We start from the raw sequence: 16,614 nt of genomic DNA, 5'->3' as shown, positions 1-16,614 counted from the left end.
CGCCCCCGAGCCCCCTTGTGGATACTTCGCCCCTCGTGGTCTATTTTGTTTTTCTTATCAATTTTGGATTTGTAAGCGTGTCGACGCTAGCCCGCGAAGTGGGTTGCCTATTTTCGCTTTTCAGGGTCACAAGAAAACCCTAACCTTACTTAGTTTGGAAACTTAATTGGTCTTTCTATTTTGCGGGGGGCTGCGCCCCCCGAGCTTCCCTTATTTTCACTCTTAAGGGTCGTAAAAAAGACCCTAACCTAACTTATTTTCAATACGTACTACGTTGGCTTTTTGGCGGTGGGCTTCGGCCCCGAGCCCTCTTGTGGGTGCTTCGCCCCTCGTCGTCCATTTTCGTTTAGTTATCAATTTTTGTTTTGTAAACATGTCGACGCTAGCCCGCGAAGTGGGTTTCCTATTTTCGCTTTTAAGGGTCACAAGAAAACCCTAACCCAACTATTTTAAATACTACGATGCATCGCCAACTCACTAATTCAATCTACTTGAAAGTTGGCAGCACATAACACTTAAATTCGCACCGTGTAGTAAAAACCACGGTGGTGCAGTGTCATTCAGGGTACATTTTTGCCCAGACGCTAGTCATATTTCTAGGTTCGATTCCCGGCAAATGCAAAACTTTTTGTATTTTTATTTTTATTATTTTTCGTCTTGTTGCCAACAGCTATCATAATTATGTTACGAAGTTTCACTTATGCCGCGCGGAGGGACTCCACTCTGTTTTCTTTAGTCAAACACAATTTTGTTGATTTTTCCGAGGTAAGTTTTTATCTTCTGTTTAACGCCATCTGTGAGAATATTGTGGCGTGACGTTGTAGGAGAGGCATCGTAATTATTTCAGCTCATCCTTTCTCTATCAAATTGGTTAGTATTTATTTTTGCCATCTTCGGCACTACATTTATTTATAAATAATAAGTTTTTTTTTGTACTTCAAAATTATTAAACACTGGATCATAAAAAATAAATATAAATAGTTTCGTTACATAATTAAATTTTACGAGAATCGGTTGAATAGAGGAAAATATACGGACATAAAAATGCAAATTTCGATCAACACGCAAACAGGATTTTATTTTCTACTGAAAAAAAAAATGATTATATGTATATAAAATGTATATATCGCTTAGTTGGTTAAAATATAATTATTAATATAAAATTCAAATGCAAAAAAAAATACAAAAATTATGGCACCTGGAGGATTCGAACGCAGAACTTGATGATTAGAAATTTGAAAAAAAAAAGCACGGTGAATTACCACTGAGCCACCCTAACACATACGTAGATTGGCGAAATTAAAATGCTTATTCTCATTCAAAATCACATATTTTTACATCTACCGTCTAAACCTGTGTTCTAAAACGTCTGATTTTTTTGCCAAGCACTCTATAATATACATGCATCTAAAAGACAAGACTTTTAAGATATCGATACGGCTAAAAGTTAAGGCGTGAGGCCCCATGACTCTGTCAATTTTAACAATTTCCAAAATCTGGGACGACAAAAAATTTTATTGAGTCATAGAATCTGGTCACAAAATTTCACGCGAATCGGTTAGGAAATGCGAGCTGTAGAGCGAGACATCCGGACATACAAAAGCAAATTGCTTGAGTTAAAACGTAGCCCTTGCTTCGCTGCGGTCAATAAATTTATATGTGTATACGATATAATACGGGACAGACAAAGCCCATACAAAAAAGTGTACCTACCCCTGAAATGTATGGACCTGGAAGTGACCAAAATCATATTTTCCTCAAATATGTTTTGCGTATTTATTTTTTAAAAGAACAAATGATATGCTTCTTTATTTTAGTATCATGATATCACGTCAATACACATTTCGAGAAAATAAATTTGTAGGCATCATTAGTGTAGTTATGATAGTATTTAATAGGTGGCTCTAAAAATTCGAGGTAGAATTCTTAGCATAAGTATTGTAAATCCTACATAAAAAATATCCTTGATATAGATAAAATCTTTTTCCCCTCACTAGCTCAGAAACACGTGTTTTGTCCTTTAATACCAGCGGGTAAAAACGCATTTTATCCACTAGTGGGTAAAGTAATTTGACCTTGAATAGAGTCAAATTAACTGCTTTAAAATTGATAAAAGTAGGTGAATCTAGTAATAAAGATAATTTACCACCTGTGGAACTACTGGAAGCAGTGATAAACGCATTTTTTTGCGTTGTAGTTTCCTCGCTATTATAGTGAGGGGAAAAGTTTTGTGTTACACTCGGGTGCAAATGTATTTTACTTCTCGTGTGTTATAAAACTCGCAAGTTCAGGATTCTATTCTCGAACCACTCGCTTCGCTCGTGGTTCAACTATAGAATCCTTTCACTTGCTCGTTTTTCAATTCCACACTCGGCGTTAAAATACAACTTTGCCCCCTTGTATAACAAATAACTATTTCACCACACCAACTGATACAGGGTTACTTTGCTATTCGAAAACAGATAGCAAAATTGCATTTTATTCACAAGAGTGCAAATTATTTTCTTACAAATTTTAACTCGATGTCTTTAGCTGGCTGGTAGAATTTACCTACAAATGATTATTTTGAATCAAAAATATTGAATAAGTTGATGGATTTGATTTATTTTGATGTTTTATAGTCAGTATTTTGTTCGTGTTGGTGTGGTGAAAAATTTTGTGTTTCACTCGGTGGCAAAGTTTGTTTAACCTTCGTGCCTTGAAACCCTCGCAACGCTCAAGACTCCACTTTTTGAACCACTCGCTACGCTCGCGGTTCAATATTGGAATCTTTCGCGTGCTCGGGTATCAATATTGGCACGTGCGGTTAAACAACAACTTTGCCCCCTTGTAAAACAAATAACTATTTTTTTTCCGTGCAGATCTATAATTTTTATTGGACATAAAACTTAAATAACAAATAAATAATATCAAACTCTAAAAAAAATGATAAAACAACTTAAAATTAAATTAAAAACTAAACTAAACTAAAATACGTCTAAATAGGGCCCCCGCGGATTGTGCCAAAGATGCTGGCATCTTTTTTTGCATTTGCTAAGTTGCATTAAACCCCTCCTAATTTAGGACTTTACTCTGTACTTTTAGATACTTAAAAAAACGTAAACAAATAATTTGTAAATTTTCATAATGGTTTAAGTGTGGTAGGGCGATGACTGAAAATTCAGGATTTTGTTTTCTCTAAGCCAATTAATAGCTAAGAGCAGTATTTAAGCAGTTTCATGTGCTGTGCCTACTATACTATACAGTTATGAGTTGATGTATGTAGGTATGTGTGTATGGAAGTAATTTTTTTTTTTTTTTAATACTACGTCGGTGGCAAACAAGTATACGGCCCGCCTGATGTAAAGCGGTCACCGTAACCTATGGACGCCTGCAACTCAAACAGGGTCACATGCGCGTTGCCACCCCATTAGAAACTTGTACATTCCCTTTTGCTGTGTTAAGTACACAGCAAAAAGGAGTGCACAAGTTCTAAGGAGGGTTCGGGTTGCCGACGACTCAAAGGACAATAAACGGAACAAGTTAGTTCCGTAAGTCCTCCCGTCATCAGCACACCGCACCCTCGTTGAGCTATGGCAGCCTTACTCACCGACAGGAACACAACACTATGAGTAGGGTCTAGTGCTATTTGGCTGCGGTCTTCTGTAAGGCGGAGGTACTACCCCAGTTGGGCTCTGCTCTAGATTCGAGCGAGACGATATCCGCTGTGCTGTGCCCTACCACACAAAGTGCCCTACTTCCTACAGTAATTTAGTGGTAGACTTACGAGAATAACCTCCGCTTCCACGCTCTTCGGCACCGGCGGTACGACGATCTGGTCAAACACCCACATTTTGATCAGCAGCAAAACATTCTGTGTGGTCACCACACCCTCGTATATTTGACCGTTTTGACTACTATACCCGTGTGGTGACGGATTGACAAAAAATCATCAACCCCTTTCGTCCATGTGTCGTAGAATAATAAATATATGGGTTCAATTTCTTTAAACCCCTCAATTGCTAAGAGTTGCAGTGAAATAGGCTTGTGTCGTTCACGAACTATGAACTGGCCCCGTAGTGGCATAGACGCCAAACGAAAGCGATAAAAATCCATCACTAGCGCTTCGTTTCGTGAGCGTTTCGTGAGCGAATGAACTAGCCACCCTGTTAGAATCCCATTTGAACCTTTCCGTGCTCTGTGAATCGGTCTTTGCTCATTTAGTTCAGTATAGGATCGGCGAGCGCGAGCGGTTTGGATCGAGAATGAGTGTGTGACTGCGCCGACCGAGAGCGAGAGCTACTTAGCAGAGCAACAAAAAAACGTCAAGTTTTCATATTAAACATCGGTTACTTACAACCTTTCGGTCCGGTCATGTTACTATCTGTGGACTATTCGTATAATTTTGACACTATTCGGTCCCATTTGTTCTGATCTTTCCGACCGCAGTGGTCGCTGATCTGGCTGAACTAAATGAGCAAAAGACCTAAAAGTGCGAACTAGTTCGTGGGAGCGATTGAACGAGATCGGAGCGCTCCGATCAACGAACGAAACGGCACAAGCCTACAGTGAAACTGGAGCAGTTTCATATGCTCTGCCGATCCCTTTTCGCCGGAAGATCAGCGCTGACCCCTGGGTCAGCATCTTTGCTGAGGCGGGACCATTTCGTAGTAAACACGTCATACATTTTTTAATATTAATTGTAAAATTTGAGCAAGAGTAGCACTGTAACTTTAGCAGTTTCATGTGCTCTGCCTACCCCTTTAGGGGAAACAGGCGTGATTGTATGTATGTATGTAATTGTAAAATTAATGTAATACTTATGTAGATAAGTATGTGTTTACCATGAATAAACTATTGAATCTTGAATCCCTTTTGGGCATATAGGCGTGAGTTTATGTATGTATATGTATGTGTGTATTGAAGTAGCTAATTTAGTGGCAGACTTACCAGAATAACCTCCCCTTCCACGCTTTTGGGCACCGGCGGCACGACGAGCTGGTACATCGCGTATATCCAGGAGACCCACATTTTGACAAACAGCAGCAGCACTTCTAGTGTGGTCACCACACCTTCGTATACTTTGACCGCTATGCCTTGCTCGTCCGTCCTGGAAAGAGAGAAAAGACGATTTAGAAAGAATACCATCAGTTTTGAAGCTGGAGGTTATTGCCGTGGAGGTAATGCAGATGTACTAGGTGTACACTGTGTAGAAAAAAATAAAACCGGCCAAGTGCGAATCGGACTCGCCCACCGAGGGTTCCGTATTCGTACAAACTTTCAATAGTTAAAATAATCTCATTTTTCTTAATATAGGTTATAGCGCCATATCTCGGTGAATTTGCTAACTAATTTGCACTTTTCAGGGATAATTCTTTATAATGTTAACCGATTTCGACAGTTTTTACTTTATTTTAAAGAGAATATTTTATGAAAAATTTCGTATTACCTAATTTGAAGTACGATATACATCCACAAGAGTTGAAAGAAATTGAAATTTAAAATCTAAAAAAATTTTTAATAAAAAAAAAGTTTTTAAGATACAGACAAGATTTTATTATTCCTGTAATATTTTACATAAAACCTATGTTTTGTAAAATTTTCATAATTTTTCGTTGGTAAACTTCGGAGATAAGGGAGGGCGGTATTTTTTTTTAACATTTACCTCCATAATTCTTTTTTTCCACTTAAAAAAAATCATTTTGATATTGTACATATCAAAACTAGTTTTTTTTAAAGTGTAGATGGTTTTTGAGATCTTTCTAACGATACCCCACTTGACCTAGTAACTTGATATTTACAGTTTGCCCCCTTTCATTTTGGCCATTTTCTATAATTAATATTAATTAATAAATTAACAAAAATAATACTTTCAATTTGTATAGATTTACGATGTTCATAAATTTCAAGTTGATAGCATAAGTTGTTCTCGAGATATTTAGAAATGTGACAGACGGACAGACAGACGATCAGTCTATCTATCTATCTATCTATCTAAAGTCTTACTTTGTTATTCGGAAACAAATAGCGAAATTGCATTTTACCCACAAGAGTACAATTACTTTTATACAAATGAATATAACTTATCTACAAATGATGATTTTTAATCATCCATATTGAATAAATTGATGGATATGATTTAGTTGGATATTTTAAAATAATCAATATTTTGTTCGTGTTGGTAGTGGTGAAAATTTTTGTGTTTCACTCGGTGGCAAAGTTTGTTTAACCTTCGTGCCTTGAAACTTGGCATCAATATAGGTACCCGTACGTGCGGTTAAACAACAACTTTGCCCCCTTGTAAAACAAATAACTATTACCGTTGACTGTATTTCTTCGATGTACAATAAGTTAGTTACAACGAACTCATTGGTACTTAATGAGTTTTTAATGATCCACGATAAAAATCCAATGTTTCCGCATGAGTAAAATCCAGGTCTCTTTAAAGCAAGAGTAAATAGGTATCTCATAGGTAAGCGTGCTCCACTGTAGCTTGGTCAAACGTCTACCTATTCATACTAAAAAAAAAATGAAACTCTGTTCTCGAGCCAATTTATCTACTGGTAACCATAGCAACGGTTTTGCACGACATCGACAGTATCTAGCACGTATCTAGCCCGCGAGATATACTCGACATACTTGTACTACCGATTTTTATTTGTATTGAGTAGATAGCATGCCTCTGTCAATGTCAAGATATGGGCGTCGCATTTCATTCTGAACGTTATAATAATTATGTCACTTGTATTTAAAATACTGTCACATACTTAGTTATGTCACACTTTATTTTAATTATGTTCTTTCCTACTTTAGTTCCTTTTTCATTAATCCTGTTTAGTCCTAATAGCTAATAGCTACCTACGTACCTAGCTACCTACATACATGTTTTTGCTATGGGCAATAGTTTTTATATACTTAGTTTACTTAGAGATAAATTGTTTACTAGTTTATTCGGGTTATTCCTAAGTACACTCGATAAACGAGTCAAGTATTTATCGTCAATGAAAAACCCTTGAGAAATGTCTACAATAGAATAAAAAGTTGTAAGTATTTGATTGCGTGACATTTACTGTTGTTTAAATGAACGCTGTGAAGGGTTTCGAAACGACGTGATATACTTATTATAAAACTAGCTTTGTCACTCTCCATCCCTTCAACTATCTCCACTCACGTCCACAAAAGAGCGTTTCTTTTTTTCGCCACTTTTATGAAATGTGATATTTTTGAAAAAAAATGTGCTATTTGTACTCAGAATCACTAGCTTATTCAATCCTAGTAGTTAAAAAAATTGTCCCATACGATTTTTTCTTATTTTGTTACCACTTTCCGTACATGTTCTGTGGGGTAATAAAAGAGGAAAGTAACAAAAATGTATGGAAATTCTGGGACACTTTTTGTCTCCCAGTGAGATTGAAAGTACTCGTGATTCTGAGTACAATTGACCTAAAATTCCCTAAAAAAACAAAATAAACAAAAGTCAAAAAAAAGAAATGCTCAAAAAATCACGTCAATTCGTCGCTCCGTTTTGCCGTGAAAAACGGACAAACAAACAGACACACACACTTTCCCATTTATAATATTAGTATGGATTTATAAATCTGTTATTCGAGATATAATTGGTTTTCACATTTAACCTTATGCTGATTTATTTCGGAACTCTCTTCCCACTTTTATGGCCTTTTTTGGCCTCAAGAATGCTGACAACCCGATCATTATTCTTAATAGGTGACCGAACCAACAAAATCTGTTCGGCTTTCACTCGTGTCGATTTAAAACACTCTCTTCGGTCGTGTTTTAATTTATCGGCACTCGTTTCGAACTTCCTTTTTTACGCACTTGTATCGTAACAATGTACTATTAATGCATTCAGTAGGTACATATCTTGAAGCATTGTTTTACTTTCATTCTTGTAAAAGTAAATAATTATGTACCACCTAAGGAAACAAAAATTTCCTACATAGTGTCGATTTGAATTCAACATATACCAACCTAGCAACCTACTACTTCGGTCGTGTTTTAATTTAATGTACTATTAATGCATTCAGTAGGTACATATCTTGAAGCATTGTTTTACCTAATACATAGATATTTGTAGAATATGTTTATTACCATTCGTTGTAAAAGTAAATAATTATGTACCACCTAAGGAAACAAAAATTTCCTACATAGTTTTGTACATATTTGATACACATTGACGTGTATTCAACATATACCAACCTAGCAACCTACCTACGACGAAATATTAATATTTTATAGTTTTTTAGCCACCGTCTGGTTATTTTACAGCGAAATTCATATGATTCCCAAAATTACGATTTTATAGTGCGATACCATAGTAAATATTGTAAAACTTCTATGACGAGTACTCGAATAAAACATTGTGCGGGGTAATCCATGGTCACATCACATGAATAGTGTATCATATTCAACGAGTATTCAACACATGTCCAAATTATACGCCAACTTCCTCGAAGTAATATTGACATGCGTCATACAGTGTTGACCTACGGTGGACGTCCAAATATCAGCATACAGATATAGTGAGAAAAGGGTTTCCTTCATATTTTTCCGGAAACGTTGGTACTTATTAAAAATTTGTCATGCTAGTTCAATCAATGTCAGCACATCTTGTACTGAGACTGATTGAAATAGCATGACACGTTCGTACGTTTTCGTAACAATACGAAGGCAAATCTTTTCGCATTAAATGTACCTAGCTAATGTTACAAATGCTTACGTCCCGTAAGCGTTTCGTAGCTGGGTCTACCTATCGCTCTTTATTGTGGCACGACAGCCGGCGAATTATGCTTACAAATTGTATGTAACGATTGTAACTTTGACGAGGCCGGCTGACGCGGAAAATCGCTGAAAATCGTGCGTAGGCACATTTATTTACCTAAATCTATACGTAAATAATATAATAGTACGCGTAATCTCTTACTGTTTTCAACTGTGTGCATACATTCAAATAAGATTTTTTTCCGTTACAATTTTACAATTATGTCGGAAACATCAATCAATCTCACACCTCAGGATGCCGAGGACCGGGCAAAGTGGAGAAGGTTGAACAGGAAAGCGGATCCTGGCGCTAGGCCGGGAAAACGCTAGGTTGAAGAAGAGTCAGAACAGAAACATAACATGTAGTTAGATTCATTCATCGATCATGCTAAATACAGGGTGTAAACCTAATACAGGCGAATCTCTTAACGGTGGTGAGTATAGGACATAAGAAAAGCAATTAGGTAACTTTTACTAAAAATGGATATATTTTTTTATCCTTACATAATAATTCGGCCCGCAATGTAATGCAAACACACTCACGTTAAACGGAGCTGACAGTTGTCAGTGCCTGTCATGGCAAACATGTTTACAGTTACATTGCCGCTGAGAATATTATCAAAAATAAATTATGGGATGAAAATTAAGAGTACCTTACTCAAAAACATCTTTCAATTAATGGTAATACCTACTAATTAATTATATTCCTGGTTTAATTTATCGCCCGTATTACGCTTACACGCTGTGTAGATGAGCGCTGGTAGCCTAGCGGTCAATACGAGCGACTTTCGTTCCGGAGGTCGCGGGTTCGAACACCGGCTTGCACCAATGAGTTTTTCGGAATTTATGTGCGAAATGTCATTTGATATTTGCCAGTCGCTTTTCAGTGAAGGAGAACATCGTGAGGAAACCGGACTAATTCCAATAAGGTCTAGTTTACCCTTCGGGTTGGAAGGTCAGATGGCAGTCGCTTTCGTAAAACTAGTTCCTACGCCAAATCTTGGGATTAGTTGTCAAAGCGGACCCTAGGTTCCCATGAGCCGTGGCAAATGCCGGGATAACGCAAGGAGGATGATGACAGTACAGAACTCTAAAAAGCGTTAAATGTCTAGAAACATCCAGTAGCTACTAGATGTGGTCCGTTGTGAAGTAATCGTATAAATTGAGCTCGACCTTGCCCGCCAAACGGCGTTGCGTAAACTTTTGAATGGAATCGAAATCGAAGTTGATTGAACGTTCAACGTAAACAAATGTATCTATAGAAACAAGTTGGTGGTTTGAGATTGCTATTAAGATTCAATAGGGTAATTTCGAATCACGGAAATGCTCTGGTAATTTCGAAATTACCCTAATTCACCTTACTGGACTAAGAGTCCAGAGCCGCAGCATTTTGTTTCTGTTGTTTGAAAGTAGTGTTCTAACCATGTTTGATGAAAATCGTCCACTATGTATGTATGTATTTTTTTTTCAAAAATTTACTTTTGTAAAATCGCTGTCAATAGAAATTGCCAACAATGTAAACAAACCATTATACAAAATATCAATATTTTAGCACAATTTCATTATTTCAAAGGTTGAGGATCACAATTTGATATGAATTGATTAAATAACACATGGATTTAGCCAGTATCTGAGGAGTTAGAATGAAAATCAAAGACATTTTGACTACAAGGTTTGTTTACATTGTTCACAAATTCTATTGACGGCGACTTTAGAGATAAATACAACTATACCTATATGTTCCATACTTAACTAGTTCATAATTCTAGATTATAGAGGCATGCGAGCCAAAGACTGAATTCACTTACATGTCATCCTGTATGACTACCATTTGCGGTTTTATATAATCACACCGCAGGACTGGAGATTAATTTAATTTGTGGATTAATTTCCTGCATTACACAGTGGTCCGCACTAGTGATTGTTTTTCTCTAAGAGTTGGATCTTTTCTAAATTCAATTGCAGAACCGGTATAGATACTATAGAATAGTTTACTTAAATTGTTATCAGTCAGTTTGTCAACAACTTCTATTTAATGTCAAAGAGAATGAAGATGTATTTATAAATGTGTTAAAACTAACTTAAAAACTATAGTAACCTAACTAAATTTAATAATAATAATAACTTGCCTTCTAGCGCGCGCATAATCTGGCGTTTTATACTAACGGTAAGGATGGGTGGTGAGGTAGCAAGGTAGCAAGTTTTGCTACCTTGGCGCGCTTGTGTCGGGCAATCTTTCGCTTGACGCGGAGACAGACTCCTGCATTCGGGAAGCTCAGTACAAGGGCTTGGGACAATAAACATCTTACAGTAAAAACGAAGATGCTTATTTACTAAGAGTGTACATGTATCGTATGCAAGGTAGAACGCCGGCTGAACTCCTTTCACATGCGCTGTTTGCGGAGCATACTGGGAAGTGGGAATCACCTGGAGGGATCCGCTCCATTCGATACACATGCCGTATCGAATGGAGCGGACTCGTTTACCGCGTCAGATCTTGCTGGGAGAGGTTTCAGATGCTAAGAGACCGGTCGGACGGCCAATGCTGCGTTTTAAAGATTGCGTGAAGCGTGACATAGTTATCTTTGATATTCCATGCAACCAGTGGTAGCGATTGGCCGGAGACCGACCCACGTGGCGTCGTGTTGCCGTGACGGTCAATCCAAGCACGACAGTGCCTGGTTCTCCTCTTTGAATCATAAATTCATGAGGCCTCTATCCCCCACCTATCTGGGGGAGTATACACCTGCCGTGTATGTGAACGAGGGATTGTGATTGTTAACGCGTGTCTTAAGGATGCTGCTAAAATCATCTGTCATATAGTATACAAAGGCCTATTATTGAGGATGGCTATAATGGTTGTATTATTATACCTTATCACCATGTCTGCAGCACACTAGTGATCACACTAAGCCTATCGCGTCCGTGTGTCCCTATCGCACTTACTAAAAGTGCGAAAAGGACACACTGGCTATATCACGCGACCGTGCTTCGCCCGCTGTTCTACAATCTTGTGTTGTCCTTTATTTGCAACTACTAATTGCGAAGTATACCTATGGGTAGGTATGTATTTCCATATCTACTATACAAAATATAAAAACAAGCGTATTTGCCAGGAAGTCACAGTCATACCACTCATACCTCAGGTAAGTAGCTACAGTATCATATAAATGTCTCAATTAACAGGGCGTAATGTCACTTGTGTTGTGTTGTGCAGTAAAACACCTACTATAATTATGTCGTTATGACGCACAGACAATTTATAAATTACTGGTCTAGAGTTCCACGCAGTTTTTGCCACGTCATTGTAACTCGTCAGAGTACCTAAGTATATTGTGCAACAAGAGAGGTAAGGGGATTTTGACAACGAGTGTTAATAACTCGCGACAGCCCCAGGCTGGAGAGAGTTATAGACACGAGTTTTCAACATCCTTACCGCCTGAATTACACATAATATTTTTCATGTTGAAAATGACTAAAATACTGACATTAAATCGAAATATTTGTCGTAAAATTATAATAAAAGATTTTGTTTCACATTTCACTACGAGTACCTCTGCTGAGTAAAATGCCTACCTATTGTGTAGTAAACTAATGGTATCACAATATGGGTATATAAATGTTTGTAATTTCCTATCATTATTTACCTTATCGATCTATTATCTTCTGGATGGTTATATTTTTATTCAAAATACTTAGTTTTTGTTATGGTTGACTCGCTCTTATTTATCAACCGGAATGACTAAAACTGTTCATAAAGGTAAGTACTGGATAATTATGCTTTTGTATAGGGAAATACATACTTACTTGGTTTTGTAATTTACCTTTATCGTTTAGTTAGGGGAGAATGAGTGTACTAAATTATTTAAATTAGCAATTCCCGAAAAGTTTGTACATTTGAATCATGTCTCCCATTTTGATAAAATATTGGTAGGAGGATAGAATCCATGATGCTGAGCAACATCCACTAAGGTTTCTCAAAATGTCCTAGGTCGTTTGTGTAAAACTTTCCTTTTTTGTTACTGTAAATGTACAGAAATCTGGTAACAAGAAAGGAAGTTTTTCATACAAACTACAAGCGTCATGGACTCTAACAGCCTACCAATTTTATTAAAAATCGGAGACGTGATCCAAATGTACAAACTTTTCGGGAACTGCTGAAATAATGATTGTGTTTTTTTTCATTATCTAAAAACTATAAACATAGTTTGCAAGCTGATTTCTCGTTACAACTTTTGTTATTATAGTTATTAAAAATGTATTTCCCAGCACAGAAACCATGGGGTATTCCGGACCTTTGGGAGGCGTGCGCGGAGCCGAAACCAACACGTAGATTTCCTTTTGACACTTCAATGAAATATATCAGGTAAATATTTTTATTGTCTGCACTGCATGTTCAGATTCCATTTGTTATAATTACCATTTTGGATGAACACTATAGTGGTACAGTGATTAGCTGTTCCATAGAAATGAGCGGTATCATGACTGTCGAAATGTATGAAACTGGCAATGTTTATTTCCGATTTCAGCATTGGTTCCATAATAAAATTTGTTCATTATGATCTTAAAAGTCACTGTGAAAAATTTGAACGGTCCTTTTTATTTCAACGGGTATTTGACTTTCATGACCCCCATCATAAATGATTAAGTTGGGAGGTTCTCAATTACAGTTGGGTATGCGAACTCTTAATTCCACCATTACATTATGTTGTATTAATGAAATGACGGTAATAAATGTCAAAAACATTTCCACTCGTATTTACAAACACACAGCAACGCGCAAGTGTGTCAATGCCGCTTGTGCAAGAGTGCCGAAACGAACGGGTTCGATCTGGTGGCATTGACCTCTGTTCCGGCAGTGGAACTGTTTGCTGATTTGGACAATGAGGAATAAATAAAAATATTTTCTGTCTAATGATAAACCATTTTTAAAATTTTAGGTTGACTTTTAGTTTAAGTAGAAATTATTTTGGCTTAGTGATCCAAAGTGAATATTTGCCTCCAAAACGAGAGATCGCCACCTGTCCCGATCTTGCGCAGCCTCTTGCCAGTCACTGGCTTGAAGCTGACGTAGATCCGCCACCACACTGTCTTCCCAGCGATACCTGGGGACAGTGGGGACAGTGGGGACGGCCACCAGCCGGTCGACCCAAGAACGCTCTCTTGACTGTTCGATCGTTTCCCATTCTAAGTAAGTGACCGAACCAGCGAAGTTTTCCGTGGGCTTTCATTTCGCCGACGATGTTGGTTAATTATGGGCAAAAATTATATGAGGCCGGAGGCCGGAGGCCGGAGGCCGGAGGCCGGAGGCCGGAACGGAACAGTCAATATCACTTGGTAGTGGATAAAATAACGAGAAAATTTTATCCCAAAAATATCCTAACCTGAACATGGCCTAACCATGCAATGGTTTGTTTTGTAGTAAGTAAAGAAAAATCCCTACCGACTTAACCCTTAGAACCAACAGAAATCTGAACAAACCATATGAAAATCAATAAAAAACATAAAATTAAATATTCTAATTTATAAATGCAACGCTTACCCGAAAAATCTATGTCGCCTTTTCCTGCTGTTTACAAATGATAAGTTGAACCACATCGTCACAGTCTCGAGTTATTTACCAAAACTTCTTATCAAAGTTCAATACACCAACCGCTAGCTAAATGTTATAACAAATTACGCAAACTGTCTGATCGTTGACATACTTTTAATGATAATTATCACGTTTAGAACAAGTTATGATTTTAATTATTTACTATTCTAACTTTTTGTATATTTTTAAAGTTTCAATAAGTTTATTCACTAAAGATAAATTGGAGATGCAGTCCGATCTTGACATTAGTTAAGTACAAAAACACTGAAATACGAAGAAAAAAGTAAAGGATTATATTATATTATAGGAAATGAATCTTTCACTTATGAGATGACACCGTCACTTATAGGAGATGAGTCCATCACTTATGAAGTCAGTACAAGGTACGTAAGTATGCTTTAACAGTTCAGTATAGTATGAAGGAAATAGTTCTAATAGATTTCCGCAACATGGCGAGCGTCATACATAGGATTTAGCAAATTGTGTTTATGTTTAATACAAACCAGCATTTCTCTATATTATCATTGATTCAAAGTGTCCATGGGCTGGAGATAGGCTTAAAATCACTAGATAAACCTAACCTAGCTAAAGTTGTAACACACATAGTAACAAATACATGTAAATAAATGGATTTATTTAGGCGTCGCACGAGACTCTTACGACACGCTTTGTTAGCACGTTGAACTCTAAGTTACCTCATGTTTACTTATGCACTAGGCTAGGAGCGGGTAACGATAAGAATTTATGTGTTTAGGATTAAATTTTACATTTTAATTAGCTATTTTAAACAATGAATGTGCTAAAATGTGCAAAACTTGTAAAACACGAATTTCTATACAACCTGTTTTTATTGAATTCCGTTAACTTTAAGGGAAGGTTCTTTAAAGATCAAATACAATTAATTTCTCTAAGAAACTAGCGTCTTAACTCTTACGGTTATCGAGTTATTAATAAAATAAAGATAATTACTGAACACGTTGTGACAAATTATACACGTTAAACTTCCGTGAGACATATTCAAATAATTAATTGAAATACGGTTGTACTCACGTTATTATATCGCTATTGCCGCGACATGTTTCGGGCCAATTCGGAGGCCCCTCTTCAGGCGTATAGGAGTCTAGCCGTCGCGTGAACTCCTATACGCCTGAAGAGGGGCCTCCGAATTGGCCCGAAACATGTCGCAGCAATAGCGATATAATAACGTGAGTACAACCGTATTTCAATTAATTACGTTGTGACAAAGTTTACCAATTCCTAATATTATTTCTTTTGACATGTGCCGTCAATCACTTGACACTAACTTCAATGTTATTCTTAAGGATCTCTCACACTAATAAATTCATTTATTATGTATGAAAATAATGATTTTTTTTTGCCAATTTAACTAAAAGTGATATACAGGGTGGTTCCTGATAATTAACCTAGCTACGTGTCGAATTTAACGGAAAACAAAAAAAACACGGTGTATATAGTTAAACTAATTTCGAAACATGGACGAATCTATAATCCAGGAATAACAAAGAATACGAGTGTACAAAATAAATATTCTGATATTTTATAATGAAAAATTCAATAGATTAATTTGAAACCAACGAAAATGTACCTACCTATAATTATTCTATTATATTTTTTGTTTTGTCTAACCTATGTGTTCATTACATAAAAAAACTTTAACAAAAGTAAAATAATTAATATTTAACAGTCAGATACAAAAACAAATCGTCTACAGGCTTCGTCACTCACGTTAGTATAGATATAAACCGCAACATGATTTGTCAGAAAAACTTTCAAAGAAATTTATTTTATTTTGTTGTTTTTTTTTTATTTTAACTTTTATTTATTGACTGTTCTGCAGACGTATTATGCTTCCAATTTTATCACTATCATTATCATTTAAGCAACCGTCACGTTCTGGCAAGTACCTATGTCAGTGTGAGAGTGACAGGTATCTTATCCACGTGATAAAATTGGAAGCATAATACGCCGGCTGCAAATCACTTTTCCGAAAAAAAAAAACAAATAATTTGATTTGTTCCCTAGTTCACTTTTCCGAGGTTGCGCCCTTAGTGGAACCTAGCTAAACCGACCCGCCCGCGCGCAGCGGGAGACTTTCACTAATGCTGCGATGCACATGCGCTGCAGTTGCATAATTAGCGGAAACGTTTCGACAATGGCCGTGCTCTGTGCAAACACTTATTCCGCCGAGTTATATCGCCCGTCAATTTGGTAATATTAGACATAACCACAAAATTAAAATTTTG

The 16,614-nt window shown here is 36.8% G+C and overlaps 1 protein-coding gene across 2 annotated transcripts in view; it reads right to left on the bottom strand.

Annotated features, from left to right (window-relative positions):
- LOC125225286 (17-beta-hydroxysteroid dehydrogenase 13-like) overlaps window positions 1-16,614 on the bottom strand; it is a 44,227-nt gene that overhangs the window by 10,947 nt on the left and 16,666 nt on the right. For both annotated transcript variants that reach the window (XM_048128922.1, XM_048128921.1), the window contains exon 3: window positions 4,930-5,089. In XM_048128922.1, the coding sequence (XP_047984879.1) occupies window positions 4,930-5,089 (160 nt within the window). The remainder of the gene's footprint in view (window positions 1-4,929; window positions 5,090-16,614) is intronic.

The sequence above is a fragment of the Leguminivora glycinivorella genome, chromosome 4 (assembly GCF_023078275.1).
Source record: "Leguminivora glycinivorella isolate SPB_JAAS2020 chromosome 4, LegGlyc_1.1, whole genome shotgun sequence".
In the NCBI taxonomy this organism is placed as follows: Eukaryota; Metazoa; Arthropoda; class Insecta; order Lepidoptera; family Tortricidae; genus Leguminivora; species Leguminivora glycinivorella.
This window is presented reverse-complemented; position numbering and strand designations above follow the sequence as displayed.